The sequence below is a fragment of the Terrapene carolina genome, unplaced genomic scaffold (assembly GCF_002925995.2).
Source record: "Terrapene carolina triunguis isolate 2854851 unplaced genomic scaffold, T_m_triunguis-2.0 Scaffold495, whole genome shotgun sequence".
Classification (NCBI taxonomy): Eukaryota; Metazoa; Chordata; order Testudines; family Emydidae; genus Terrapene; species Terrapene triunguis.
Window position 1 is genome coordinate 280290 of NW_020664846.1, and position 14413 is coordinate 294702.

Genomic DNA, 14413 nt, shown 5'->3' on the forward strand with positions numbered 1-14413 from the left:
CAGCCCCAGTGCACGGGGGCCAGTTCAGATTGGAGAATTCAAACCCACTTTCTTTCTCCCCCGACCCTCCAAGTTCTCAGGGATTTGGATTTGAGGCTGCAGTTTTAACTCTTCCACTTGAGAGGAGTCAAAACACCTGCAGCCTGGGGAGCCCCCCACAACAACATCTTGCTAACACCTAAAAGTCACCAAGCAGAACTGAGGGGTAGGGCAGGGGACTAGGAGTGAAGAGACCGGGTTCTCTTCTCAGCTCTGCCGGGCGAGCAAGTCCCTTCCCTTCTCTGGACCCGTATTCCCACCCCTCCTGGGCCTGCCTTGTCGCATTAGGTTGTGAGCACTTCAGGGCAGGGATGCTGCGTCTTGCTGTGGTTAACATTTTGAAATTGCTTAAGTGACTTAGGCACTTTTTAAAGTTTTACCCAATCCATCTGCAGTGCCCAGCACAAGGGAACCCCATTATCCTTTCCTCTCCTTCCCTGTGGAATCTGGGACAAAGTCCCTCAGGGTTTGTGTTCCCTCCCTAACCCATTTCTCTGCAGTTGGTTGTTTTTACTCCCATCAAGCACAAGGTTTCGCTCAAGAAAGAAGTTCCTAGTGCATTAGTGTTTCTGCCATCTTTCCCTCTCCCCAACTTCTCTCTGCCCTTTGTGTGTGAGCTGTCCCTGACCCAGCCTCTGGTTCTGCAGAGATTCCAGGGCCAGAAGGGACCACGGAGATAGTCTAGTCTGATCTCCTGTCTAACACAGGCCAGAGACCTGCCCAAAATAATTCCTAGAGCAGATTTTAGAGAAACATCGAGTCTGGATTTAAAAATGGTCAGTGATAGAGACTCCACCACAACCCTTGGTAAATGGTTCCACTAGTTAATTACTCACTGTTAAAAATGTGTGCTTTATTTCCAGTCTGAATTTGGCTAGCTTCAACTTCCAGCCATTGGATGGTGTTACATCTTTCGCTGCTGGATTGAAAGATCAAGTCACCCCTTAACCTTCTCTGTTCAGGGTGCGTTCCTTGAGTCTATCGTGTTTTCTAATCCTTGAATCATTTCTGTGGCTCTTCGCTGAACCCGCTCCAATTTAGCAACACCTTCCTTGAAGTGTTGCTACCAGAAGTGGACACGTTCTTGCAGCAGTGCCAAATACAGAGGAAAAATAAACTCTATTCCTACTCAAGATTCCCCCGTTTATCCCAGAATCGCGTAGCTCTTTTGGCCACAGAATCACCCTGGGAGCTCATGTTCAGCGGATGGTCCACCACGACCCCCGGCTCTCTTTCAGAGTCACAGGACGCAGTCCCCCAGGCTGTATTTATGGCCTATATTCTTTGTTCCTAGCTATAGACATTTCGCCACATTAAAATGCACGTTGCTCGCACCCCTGGTTCACGGGACTATCCTGTGCCATGGCCCCTCCGCCTGCAGAGGGAGAAGGAGTGAGCGTGCTGAGTGCGCTGCAGCAAGCAGTGCCCGCCTCTGCCTCGCCCCAGAAAGGGGCCTGGCTCACTCCTGCGCTTTGCGTGGATTCCTTTCCTTACACGAGCCCTAGTGCTTGCAGCTGTAGATCACCTCCTCCTCCATGCACTGCTGGCATTCCACATAGCAGCACCACTGCACTTGGCAGTGGCAAGAGAAGGTGACCATCCGGCTCTGCGTATTGTAGCCGCGCCCACAGCACAGGCTGTCACAGCTGGCCTCCCGGGAGCACGTCCTGCCGGCAGTGCCCAGCGAGTATTTGCTGGGCCGGCAGAAGCTGGGCGAGTCCTCCACGTACACCAGATCCGTGGGGCGTGGAGTAGCCGGGCTTTTGGGGGAGTGGCCGTGTCTCTGCGGGCCCACGAGCTCAGAGTGCCCCACGGCAGCATTCGTGGCACTGAAGATCTTGACGGCATCGTCATAGCGCAGCTTGAGGATCTTGCCAGTCTCGTGGAAAGGGGAGAGCTGCTTCCAACAGGTCCTCACGGCACAGGAGCCCGAGACACCATGGCACTTGCACGTGGTTTTGAGACCATTCTTCACGGCCTGAGGAGGAAGAAACTCCAGTTAGTATTTGCAAGGACCATGGGCCTAGCTCTCGGTGTAGAGAACACTGCACAGAGAGCGTCTCAAAGCACTGCCATGCGGGATGCCAGTCCTGTGTTACCGACAGGGAAACTACGGCGCACCAGGAGGGGTCGTCATAAAAATGATTCGAAGGGTGGAAAAATGCCTTACAGCGAGCAACTGACAGGAGAGGTGACTCGATTCAGCAGCTAGGGATCTTCACAGGGAGAAAACACAGGGTATTAAAGGACACGTGAATCTAGCGGAGAAAAGCAGAACAAGAACCAGTGGCTGGAAGCTGGAACCAGACAAATCCAAACGAGAAGTTAGGCCCAAACTGAGCAGGGAGGGGGATTAACACTGGAATGAGCTACCAAGGGGAGTGGTGGATTCTTCATCTCAGTGTCTCCAGATCAAGCCAGGAGGCCTTTCTGGAAGAGGCTTTAGTCAAACAAGTTATTGGGCTCAGCACAGGGGTGACATTTAATGGCCTGCGATAGTTGGATGATCTAATGGTCTCATCTGGCCTTAAATTATGAATCTATGACAAGCCCTGCCCAAGCCAGCAGAGGCGGATTTACCATGAAACAAACAGTGCAGTGGCACAGGGCCCCCAATGACAGGGGGGCCCCCAAAATGCAGGATAAATCTCATCGGCCAACCTGCCTGAGTCCCGGCCGGCGGCGCAGCAGGGCTCAGACAGGCTGCCTGCATTCCCTGGCCGGTGGCCCCAGGCCGCTCCCAGAAGCGGCCGGCTGCTGGCCTGTCTCTGCGTGCCCCTGACGGGGGGGAGGTGGCTCCACGCGCTTCCCCCTCCCCACAAGGGGCGTGCAGAGATGTGCCGGCAGCAGCAGAGCAGGGCTAAGGCAGCTCCCTGACCACGCTGCCTCCCTCCCTCCGCGCCACTCCTAGAAGCGACCGGCGTGTCTCTGCGGCCCCTGGGGGGCGGAGGTGTCTCCGTGTGTTGCCCCCGCCCCGAGAGCCAACTCTGCAGCTCCCATTGGCCGGGAACTGTGCGGGTGGCACCTGTGGGCAGCGGCGCACAGAGACCCCCTGGTCCCTCCCCCCCGCCTAGGAGCCACTGCCAGAGGGGTGTGCCGGTCGCTTTGGGAGCTGTGCCGCCTATGGTAAACGTCACCCCCCTGACCCTTCCCACACCCCAACTCCGTGCCCCCGCCCGGAGCCCGAACCCAGCACCCAAACTTCCTCCCAGAGCCCGACCCCTGCACCCACTCCCACACCCCAACCCCCTGCCCCAGCCAGAGCCCGAACCTCGCACCCAAACTTCCTCCCAGAGCCCGACCCCCACACTCCCTCCCGCACCCCAACCCGCTGCCCCAATCAAGGTACCTCACTTTATTTTCATTTCCTTCCTATTACTTATAACATAGGAGGATGAAGAAAAAAAGAATGAAAAACAGGGGGGAGATAAGAGAATGTTCTTTTTCTTGGCGGGGTCCCGAAAATGGAGCTGCACACAGGGCCCCACTAACTCCCAATCTGCCACTGGGTTGAAGCCAGGAGTCCTGACCCCCAGCCCCTTTCTCTAACCCCTTGCCAGCCCTGCATCTCTAGCCGGACTCAAAACCCGAATGGCCACGTGAACATGGCCGGATTTACCAAGTGCACAGTCATATGCAGACTTCACAGCGTCACTATGCTGCTGACAGCGGGCACCCAGTTTCACAGCAGTGGGCATATAGAAATCACTCCTCTCTATAGGCCCAGGCCCCTGTCACCCGAGCGAAAGGAGACTTTTTGGTTAACTCTCAGTAGCACAAGGCCTATGCCCCAGGTAAGCAGTTCTGACTAGTCAGTAGAGGGGCAGCGGCCGCTCTCCCTCACCGCACCAGTTCCCCTGTAGAAGCCATGACGGCAGAGGATAAGTCAAGATGTTTGCATCTGATCCTTGAAACCTTTCTGCGCCCAGTGCTCTGCCCCCTCACCTTGATGCCCACGTTGGTGTTGTGGATATCCACCTTAGCCCGTAGGTCTTTGCCGATCTTCTTCTGGCCCAGGAAGTTTTTGAGGAACTTGGTGCTGTATTTGAGGTTGTCGCCACATACTCCCCATTGCCAGGCCTTGCGGTTCTCCAGGTCTGGAGAGTCATCGCAGGTGCAGCGCTCCATGCGTCCAGCACTGCACGCCCGGGCCAGGGCATGGGTAAGCGCCGCAGAGGACACTGCATACAGGAAGGCGGTTTCCTTAAAACCTGCACAAGATAGAAAGGTTAAGAGTGGCTGGGAATGAGGACCAGGCATTCACCCACATAACTGGGCTCTCTGCTGTATCCACACAAAGAAATGCCGGGCCCTATTCTATGGGGAGAAGGGATGGTATGGTTTGGATGGCCTACATCTCAATCTTCTGGGTGACAGACTGTCATGCTCCTGACTAGTCTAGCACCCTCCCTTCCTGTTGCTCGTTGGGGTAAACAGCGCAATCATAACTCTGACACTGCGTATCACGAATGTAAAGAACCAAGGTGTTAAGGGACAGAAAGGAAAGAGGTTCCTCAAGTGCCCGGACACGGATTCTAGAACCTGGGGGATACAAGAAATCACAGACATCCATTTATAAAGTTAGACATCACTGGTCATGCTGGGTTAGAAGATGCATAGAATTCCAGGCCATAAGGGACCACGGTGATGATCTAGTCTGCCCCCCTGTATGACCCAGGCTGGAGAAGTTCCCCAGAAGAATCCCTAGAGCAGATATTCAGGAAAATCATCCAATCTTGATTTATAAACGGTCAGTGATGGAAAATCCACTGCGACCCTTCGTAAATTATTCTATTAAAATTCCCATCTGAATTTGGCTAGCTTCAACTTCCAGCTATTGGATCAGTTTAGACCTTTCTCTGCTAGACTGAACAGCCCATTATTAAATAATTGTTCCCTATGTAGGTAGTGATTGTAATTTAGTTACCCTTTAACCTTCTTTGTTAAGCTCAATAGATTGAGCTCTTCGAGACTATCACTGTAAGGGAGGTTTTCTAATCCTTGAATCAATCATTCTTGTGGCTCTTCTCTGAACCCTCTCCAATGTATCAAATTCCTTCTTTAATCGTGGACACCAGAACTGCACACAATATACTGGCTGCAGTCACATTAGAGCAAGATACAGAGATAACCTCTACTCCCTACTCAAGATTCCCCTGTTTCCTCAACCAGTACAGAACCAGGTTGCTGGTATGTAAAATTAAAAAGGTCATAGAGGAGTTTAGTGTCAAAAGGGCTTGGAGAAAGCCAGCAGGTGAAGAACACACAGTTCAGACAGACATATCCATTAGTGGAGGATTTATTAAAGGGGATACCCTATATTCAAGTAAAGAGGATAGCGTAGAAGTTGATAAAGTACAGGTAGGAACCAAAGAGAAACATTCAAACAAACAAAACAAAAACAAACAAACAAACAAACAAACAAACAGAGTCAAATTCAATTACATCACATGAAGGCAGACAACTAAATATTGACAAATTTTATAAGTGTCTCTATACAAATGCTAGAAGTCTAAATACTAAGATGGGTGAACTTGAGTGCCTGGTATTAAATAAGGATATGGCTGTAACAGGCCTCATAGAAACTTGGTGAAATGATGAGTGGGATATGGTAATAGCAGGGTGCAAAATATATAGGAATGATTTAGTAGGTTGTGCTGGTGGGGGAGTGGCATTGTCTATGAAAGAACACAGCGTGAAATACAGTATAAATCTTAAATGACTCAAACTGTATCATAGAATCTCTAAGGCCAGACATTCCATGCTTGACTAATAAGAGTACAGCAATAGAAATATACTACCGATCACCTGACCAGGTGAGTCTGAAGTGTTCAGGTAGATTACAAAAGCAAAAACCAAATAATAATGGGGGATTTCAACTATCCCAATACGGACTGGATACGTGTCACCTCCGGACAGGATGCAGAGATAAAATTTCTAGATGCCATTAATGGCTGCTTCTTGGAGCAGCTCGTCCTAGAGCCCACAAGGGGAGAGTCAATTTTTGATTTAGTTCTAAGCGGCACACAGGATCTGGTCCAAGAGGTGAATATAGCTGAACTGCTCAGTAATAGTGACCTTAATGCAATTAAATTTAATATCCTTGTAGGGGGTAAAACACCAAAGAAATCCACCACAGTAGCATTGAACTTCAAAAAGGGGAACTGCACAGAAATGAGATTAATTAAACAGAAATTAAGAGAAACAGTCACAAGAGTGAAATGCCTGCAAGTTGCATGGAAACTTTAAAAAAATCTCCATAATAGAAGTGAATATATTACTAGATCTTACTATTAATATACTAAATGTATATCCCAAGTGTAAAAAACAAAACAAACAAGAAACAGGACACATGCTACCATGGGTAAACAACAGAGTAAACAAGGCAGTTAGAGGCAAAAAGGAATCCTTTAAAAATTAGAAGCCAAATCCTAGTGAGAAAAATAGATAGGACCATAAACTTTGGCTAGCCAAGTTTAAAAGTATAATTAGGCAGACCAAAACAATTTGAAAAGCCAATAGCAAAAGACAAAAACAAAAGCAGGAAGTCTGCCAATCAGTGGGGCCACTGGACAATCAAGGTGCTAAAAGAGCTCTGAAGGCAGACAAGGCCGTTAGAGAAATTAAATGAGTTATTTGTATCGGTCTTCATTTCAGAGGATGTGAGGGAGATTCCCATCCCTGAGCCATTACTTTTAGGTGACAAATCTGAGACACTGTCCCAGATTGAGGTGTTAGAGGAGGTTTTAGAAGAAATTGATAAATTAAATAAGAAGTCACCAGGACTAGATGGTATTCACCCAAGAGTTCTGAAGGAACTCAAATATGAAATTGCAGAACTATTAACTGTGGTATGATGTAACCAGCTTCTGTACCAGATGGGTGGAGGACAGCTAATGCAACATTATTTTTAATAAAATGGCTGCAGGTTGGTAAGCCTAACTTCAGTACTAGGCAAACTGGTTGAAAGGACAGAATTATCAGACACAGATGAACACGATTTATTGGGAAAGGGTCAACTTGGCTTTTGTAAAGAAAAACCATGCCTCAGCAGTCTATTAGAATTATGGCAGGGGGTCAACAAGCATGTGGGCGGTAGTGATTCAACCGATATAAGTGCCTTTGGATTTTCAGAAAGCCTTTGACAAGATCCCACACCAAAAGTTCTTAAGCAAGGTAAGCTGTCATGGGGTAAGAGGGAAGGTCTTATCATGGATCAGTAACTGGTTAAAAGATAGGAAACAAAGGGTAGGAATAAATGGTCAGTTTTCACAGTGGAGAGAGTTAAATAGCAGGGACCCCCAAGGATCTGTACTGGGACCTGTGCTTTTCAACATATTCATAAATGATCTGGAAAACAGGGTGACTAGTGAGGTGGCAAACCCTGCAGACAATATAAAATTACTCAAGATAAATTCCAAGCAAACTGCAAAGTGTTACAAAGGAAACTCTCAAAACTGGGTGACTGGGCAACAAAATGGCAGATGAAATTCAATGTTGATAAGTGCAAAGTAATGCACATTGGAAAACATAATCCAAGTTATGCATACAAAATGATAAGGTCTAAATTAGCTGTTATCACTCAAGAACGGTCTTGGGGTCATCATAGAGAATTCCCTGAAAAAGATCTACTCCATGTGAAGCAGTGGTCAAAAAAGCTAATAGCATGTTAGGAACCATTAGCAAAGGGATAGATAGTAAGACCGAAAACAAAGCCACAATAGACTCACTATCTCAGAAAGTGCACTCTTTATTTGTGATTAGGGGATGAGAGCTGGATAGGAGTCAACAGTGTGCCCTTGTTGCCAAGAAGGCTAACGGCATTTTGGGCTGTATAAGTAGGAGCATTGCCAGCAGATCGAGGGATGTAATTGTTCCCCTCTATTCGGCATTGGTGAGGCCTCATCTGGAGTATTGCATCCAGTTTTGGGCCCCACACTACAAGAAGGATGTGGAAAAATTGGAAAGAGTCCAGCGGAGGGCAACAAAAATGATTAGGGGACTGGAGCACATGACTTATGAAGAGATGCGGAGGGAACTGGGATTGTTTAGTCTGAGGAAGAGAAGAATGAGGGGGGATTTGATAGCTGCTTTCAACTACCTGAAAGGGGGTTCCAAAGAGGATGGATCTAGACTGTTCTCAGTGGTACCAGATGACAGAACAAGGAGTAATGGTCTCAAGTTGCAGAGGGGGAGGTTTAGGTTGGATATTAGGAAAAACTTTTTCACTAGGAGGGTGGTGAAGCATTGGAATGGGTTACCTAGGGAGGTGGTGGAATCTCCTTCCTTAGAGGTTTTTATGGTCAGGCTTGACAGAGCCCTGGCTGGGATGATTTAGTTGGGGACTGGTCCTGCTTTGAGTAGGGGGTTGGACTAGATGACCTTCTGAGGTCCCTTCCAACCCTGATATTCTATGGTTAGGGAGATGGTTATATGTCGTCGTCCCCCCCCAAGTTTTCTATCATTCTAGCACACATTTTATGCACCAATTTCTTTGTTTTTAAGTAGACAATACTGTACATAGGTTGTTTCTATCTAAATATATATGAAACAAGCGGAACTTAAAATATAAATCAATACAGGTGACTTTCAATATGTAGAATCTGTTTGACTCACACAAGGTTGTGCTTAGGTTTATGTGGCCCTACTGTGTAATAAGACTGAGCACCACTGTCCTAACAGATAAGGGGAACTGATCACAGAACTAAAAATTAATGGTAGCTTAGGTACAAGTGATCATGGCTTGATCACATTTATAATGTGCAAGCAGAATAAATTCCAGACCACAGAATATATATACTTTGTGCTTTCATAGGGCCAATTTCACAAAGCTGAAAACAAGAGCCAAATCAGCTGGAAGGAACAATTTAAGAACAAGGTTGAATGACATTTTTTGACCAAAACTTTTCAGTGAAAAAAATAAATAAATAAATTCAGATTCAGGGTCTCTGAAGCATTTTGCAAATGTGTCAATTTTGCTGAATTGTTTCGGTTGAAAAAAACCTCAGTAAATTTCAGAAAAAAAAAATCAAAGTGTTGTTTTGCCAATCAAAAAGAAATATTTCGTTTAATAAAAATGGTCTGTTCTGAAATTTCCTTTATTCTAAAAATTAAATGTAAAAAATGCTCAAAATCGAAACAATATTTGTTCAACTCAAAACAAAGTTCTCAACTTTTCACTTTGCCAAACATTTTGAAAAATTACAGTTTCGAGTCAACCTGAAACTATTTTTTCCAAAAGTGCCATTGAACCAAAATAATATGACATCTCTGACTCACACAGTGCTAGTAAAGTATAAATAATGGCATCGTAATTAATAACCTGCATGTTTTTATAGAAAATAGGTCTTGTTAATTAAACTTGATACAGTTCTGAGGCAGTTACAAATTCAATTGACAAATGTAACTGTCAAGATCATTATAAAGAGACATGGTGGGTGAGGTATGGAGATATACCTATCTCATAGAACTGGAAGGGACCCCAAAAGGTCATTGAGTCCAGCCCCCTGCCTTCACTAGCAGGACCAAGTACTGATTTTTGCCCCAGATCCCTAAGTGGCCCCCTCAAGGATTGAACTCACAACGCTGGATTTAGCAGGCCAATGCTCAAACCACTGAGCTATCCCTCCTCCTTAGGAGGAGGGATAGCTCAGTGTGTCAAGATAGTAAACTGACCCTAAGACATTTGATTTAGCCCTGCATTGCATTCTGAAAGAAAAAAAAATAATCAATGCAACATATATTTAATTTATTAAAAACTGGCCAACTAAATGCGAAATCATCCTCCACTATGGGCGTTTCTAGTGGGATCCAACAGTGACCTGTTCTTGACCAAGTATTAGTCAAGATTTTCTCCATGATCTGGAAGATAGTTGAATATCATGGCTGGTAAAATATGCCGACAACTCAAACTGGTGGAATGATAAATAATGGTGAGGATAAATCATTCTACAGAGCAATCTACATCATTTGGTGAGCTGGGCTCACATGAACAACGTGTTTTAATACGGCCAAAATACAAGGTCAGGCATCTTGAACCCAAGAATGTAGGTCACCCTTATGAGATACTGAGAAGAGGTGACTGAAGAGGATGAGAGGGTCATTGTGGATAGCCAACCGAATACAGGCTGTGACTTAGGGCGAATGCAAACGTTGATGTTTAACATAGGCATGGGAATACTGAATAGGAGGAAGGAGTTACCACCATGGCATACAGCATTAGTGAGACCATGACCGGAATGGTCTGTCCAGTTCTGGTGTCCATGCTGCAAAAACAACGTTAAACTGGAATGGGATCAGAAAATAGCTACACGAATGATTCAAGGTCTGGAAAACCTGCCTTATAGTGAGACTAAAGCAGCTTGGTGTATTCAGTATAGCCAAGAGAAGGTAAAGAAGTAATTTGATTGCAGTCATGTACCTACCTGGGGAAAGATTTCTGATAGCAGAAGGCTCTTTAATCTAGCAGATAGGGTTACCAGGTGTCCAGTTTCTGACCGGAACACCCAGTCGAAAAGGGACCCAGGTGGCTCCAGTCAGCACCATCGACCAGGCTGTTAAAAGTCCGGTTGGTGGTGCAGCGGGGGCCCGGGGCTCAGGCAGGCTCCCCGCCTGCCCTAACTCCGCACGGCTCCCGGAAACAACCATCAGGTCCTAGCGGTCCCTAGGCCAATGGGCAGCCACAGAGGCTCCATGCGCTACCCCCGCCCCTGGTGCCGGCTCTGCAGTTCCCATTAGCTGGGAACTGTGACCAATGGGAGCTGCGGGGGCAGCGCATGGAGCCTCCCTGGCCACCCATGCACATGGCCGATTCCTAGGAGCTGCAGTAAGCACGGCTGGGACCCCGTACCCCAACCTCCTGCCCCAGCCCAGAGTCCCCTCCCACACCCAAACTCCCTCCCAAAGCCTGTACCCTGCACACACACCCCAACCCCCATCCCAGAGTCCCCTCCTGCACCCCAAACCCCTCATCCCCTGCCCCACCCTAGAGCCCTCATCCCCCCCACACACACTCCAACCCACTATCCCAGCCCAGTGAAAGTGAGGGTGGGGAAGAGCGAGTGACAGAGGGAGAGGGGATGGGGGTGTACGGTTCTGTGCCATTGGAAAGTTGGCAACCCTTCCAGCAGGCAAAGGCAGAACAAGGTCCCATGTTGGAAGCTGAAACCAGACAAGTTCTAACTATAAATCAGGCTCATATTATTTGTAAATGAGGCTAATTAATTATTGTCGCAACTTGCCTTGGGATATGGTGGATTTCCTTTTGCTTGGGGTCTTACATCAAGACTGCATGTCTTTCTAAAGGATGCTCTAGCTTGACCAGCAGTGATGGGTTTGAGGCAGGAATCCCTGGGTTACATTTTCTGGCCTGTGCTGTGTGGGAGGTCAGACTAGATGATCCCAGTGCTTCCTTCTGGCCTTAAGACTATGAATAGTGCACAGTACCTCCGAGGGTGCTAAAGGGGACAGTGTTGCCAGAAGTGTTACCTTGTAGATTAAATTTACCTGCAGTCCTGACTATTTGGGATCACTAATGCTTGCATGGCACTTGCAGGGAGAGTCTGAGTGTTAACCCTGGTGTCCAATTCCCATTTCCCTTAATTATACTGCCTCCTAAAGGCCCCTGGTAGTTTCACTTGGAGATAGGACTGGAAGGGTGGAAGTATCCTAAGTTATTCCATAGCATGACTGTGCAGCTGTTACATTTCTGCCATGCTTTGCCCCAGAGTTGGTTGCATTTCAGCAATGGTCAAGTTGATGTGTGCGTTTGAGATTAAAACTTTTTCAAGGAATAAAATTATCTATCATCAAGGATGTGTGTGCCCAGCAATCCAGCTTGGAGTGATTAAACATCCCATATGCCACATTATGCACATTGACAAACCATGCAGCAAGCTCTGGGCTAGAGCAAGCAGCCAAAAGTTCACTGCTTGCACCCACGTACGCCAAGGCCAGGTTTGGTCCTGTATGTTCATAGGGCGAGCGGACGTTCTGGGTCTTAGAGCTGCGGCTCAGCCCTCAGAGCCCAGGGACAGAGGGGGGCCCAATGTGATTTTAAGCCACCATTGCGGTTTTCCAATTCTAGGCCTACGTGATCCCTGGGGAAGCTAGGCAACCCAAGCCAAGCGACCTGCGGGCAGCAGCGCTAGACAGAATTACTGTCAAGGCATCTGCTAAGGCCCCGCCCCCGTCCCAGGCACGCACACTCCTCTTCCTCACATGACAGCGTGCGCTGGTGTTACTCAGTTCTCGCATTCTGGGGGGTGGGAGGGCAGAAGTCCATCATGCTGCCAGAGCAGGAAGGAGAATCCCGCTTCAATTCTAAGGCCAGCAACGGCCATTATGATCACCTCGTCTGACCTTCTGCAGAAGACAGGCCGGGGACCTGCCCCACTAATTCCCACATCCCGCTCAGCTTCTGGTTGAGCTGGAGCAGCTCTGTCTGAAAGAGGCATCCAGTCTCGATTTAAAGTCGCCACGTGACAGAATCCACCACATCTCCAATGGTTAATTCCTCCCCCTGTAACAACTGGCACCTTAGTGCTAGTCTGAAGTTTTCCAGCTTTAGCTGTCAGACATTGGATTTTGTTCTGCCCTTGTCTGCTAGATTAAAGAGTCCTTGGCAGTCAGGAATCTTCTCGTGTAGGTACCTGTGGTGTGTGCTCAAGTCACCATTTGGGTGAGGCAATGAACACACACACACACACACACACACACACACACCCCTTCTTAAGGTAAAGATTCAGGGCCAGATCTCAGAGTTTAAGGGACCTTTCACCCCTCGGTGACTGATTCAGGTGAATAGCCACTCTTGACGGCTCCTCTCAGGTGGCCTGTTCAGTTGCCTGCATGAAAGGAGTCTAGTCTCAGTCCTGCTCCCAGGGGTCGGAAATCCACATTACAATAGCTGTCCTCAGCAGAGAGAGGCCAAGGATGGAATGGGCCTAGAGAGTAGACTGAAACCCGGTGGCGAGGGCAGAGCGCCTGCCTGGTCACTGCCTGTTCTGTGGGCAAAGAGCATCAATCCTGCCCTTTCACTGGCTCGACATTCCCAGAAAAGACTCACGTTCTCCAAACTCAAGCCTGGTTCCCTGCTCTGGTGAGGCCCAGCTACTGCCCAGAACGGGATTCTGTACCACAGGCCAGCGGCTGCTGCGTACCTCTCTTCAACAGGCTGGTCCGTCCATCCAGGCTGCAGTTCCAGCGCTCATTGCGGAACTGGTACTGGCACTCCATGACGCTGAGCCGGACGGCATCCCGCAGGGTCTCCGCCAGCCCCGGCTCCCGCTGGCAGAGCCTTTTCTGCTTACGGGACAGCTTGAGCAAGTCACACTGCTTCAGGTGTGCCTTCCCTTGGGCAGCGTTCGCAGAGGGGCCCAGTGAGGGAAGATGGGTCAGACCTTCTTTCCCGGTCAGGCTGAGAGAGGAGAGAGCAGGGAGAGAGGTGAGTCCAGAGAGACACCGTGGCCAAAGGGCTGACCGGAGGGAGCGTCAGAAAGCTGCTCGTTAGAACATGGCACAGTTACCAGCTCGAGAACTGGCCAGTAGAGCTGGCGAAGAACGGATTTTTCGGTTTGCTGGCCATTCCAAAAACTAAAAATAATAATAATTAAAAATAAATTGATTGGATGGAACCGAATGCAACCCTGGCAAATCAAAATGGTTGACAACGATTTCATTTTGGGTTGAACAAAACATTGTGTTCAACCAGAAATTAAACAGTTGCATTTAATTTCTGGGCACTTATTCACACAAAAGCAGAGGGCTAGAGTCACAAAACAGCTAGAGGAGGACGTGACATAATCTTTAGCCCAATGGTTCAAGCACTCACCTGGACCATGGAAGACCCAGGTTCAATCCCCCCCAGGTCAGACATGGAGAAGGAATTTGGACTTAGGTCTCGCACGCTGCCCGAAAGTGCCCTATTGACTGGGCTGAGAAGTACGCTGGTGTGCGCCTCTCACACTCGCCTGTTGAAGCAGTTCCACTGCCGATAACTAATACAAGTGTCACTGGAGCAGGGATATGAACATGGGTCTCCCCACGCCCAGGCGTGTGCCCTAACCGAAGAGTCCGCTCCACGCTTGCTCTCTGGCCCAGTGACCAGTCTAGTAGTTTATACAGCGTCAGCAGGAGAGACCGAGAACCCGCCCCAGAACAGCCCAGGGGCTTGGGCACTTCCCTGCCATGTGGGAAACAAGTTCAGATGCCGTCTCCGCATCAGGCAAATTGAATCTGGGTCTTTTCCATCCCGGGTGAGTGCCCCAGCACTAGGGTAAGAGCTGTAAGTTAGGTGGCAGCACCCACTTCCTTCTCTAGTTTGGGAATGGTGCCCACTTCCCTGACAACACTTTTTGGCAAACATGTCACATTC

At 48.3% G+C, this 14413-nt stretch overlaps 1 protein-coding gene across 1 annotated transcript; it reads right to left on the reverse strand.

Moving 5' to 3' along the window:
* Positions 1-1540: 1540 nt before the first annotated feature.
* Positions 1541-13452, reverse strand: WNT9B (Wnt family member 9B). Its single transcript, XM_024216070.1, has 3 exons — positions 13200-13452; positions 3985-4250; positions 1541-2017 (listed from the first exon to the last, which is right to left on the reverse strand). The coding sequence occupies exons 1-3, from the start codon at positions 13273-13275 to the stop codon at positions 1541-1543; spliced, it is 819 nt and encodes a 272-aa protein (XP_024071838.1). The 5' UTR covers positions 13276-13452.
* Between the last annotated feature and the right edge of the window lie 961 nt (positions 13453-14413).

What these genes read in the sequence shown, in the direction of transcription:
- WNT9B (XM_024216070.1), bottom strand. Translation starts at nt 13,275, where the DNA reads ATGGAGTGCCAGTACCAGTTCCGCAATGAGCGCTGGAACTGCAGCCTG. An exon ending in GACCAGCCTGTTGAAGAGAG is followed by an intron (nt 4,251 to 13,199) that starts GTACGCAGCAGC and finishes TATCTTGTGCAG; the next exon opens with GTTTTAAGGAAACCGCCTTC. An exon ending in ACACCAACGTGGGCATCAAG is followed by an intron (nt 2,018 to 3,984) that starts GTGAGGGGGCAG and finishes CTTCCTCCTCAG; the next exon opens with GCCGTGAAGAATGGTCTCAA.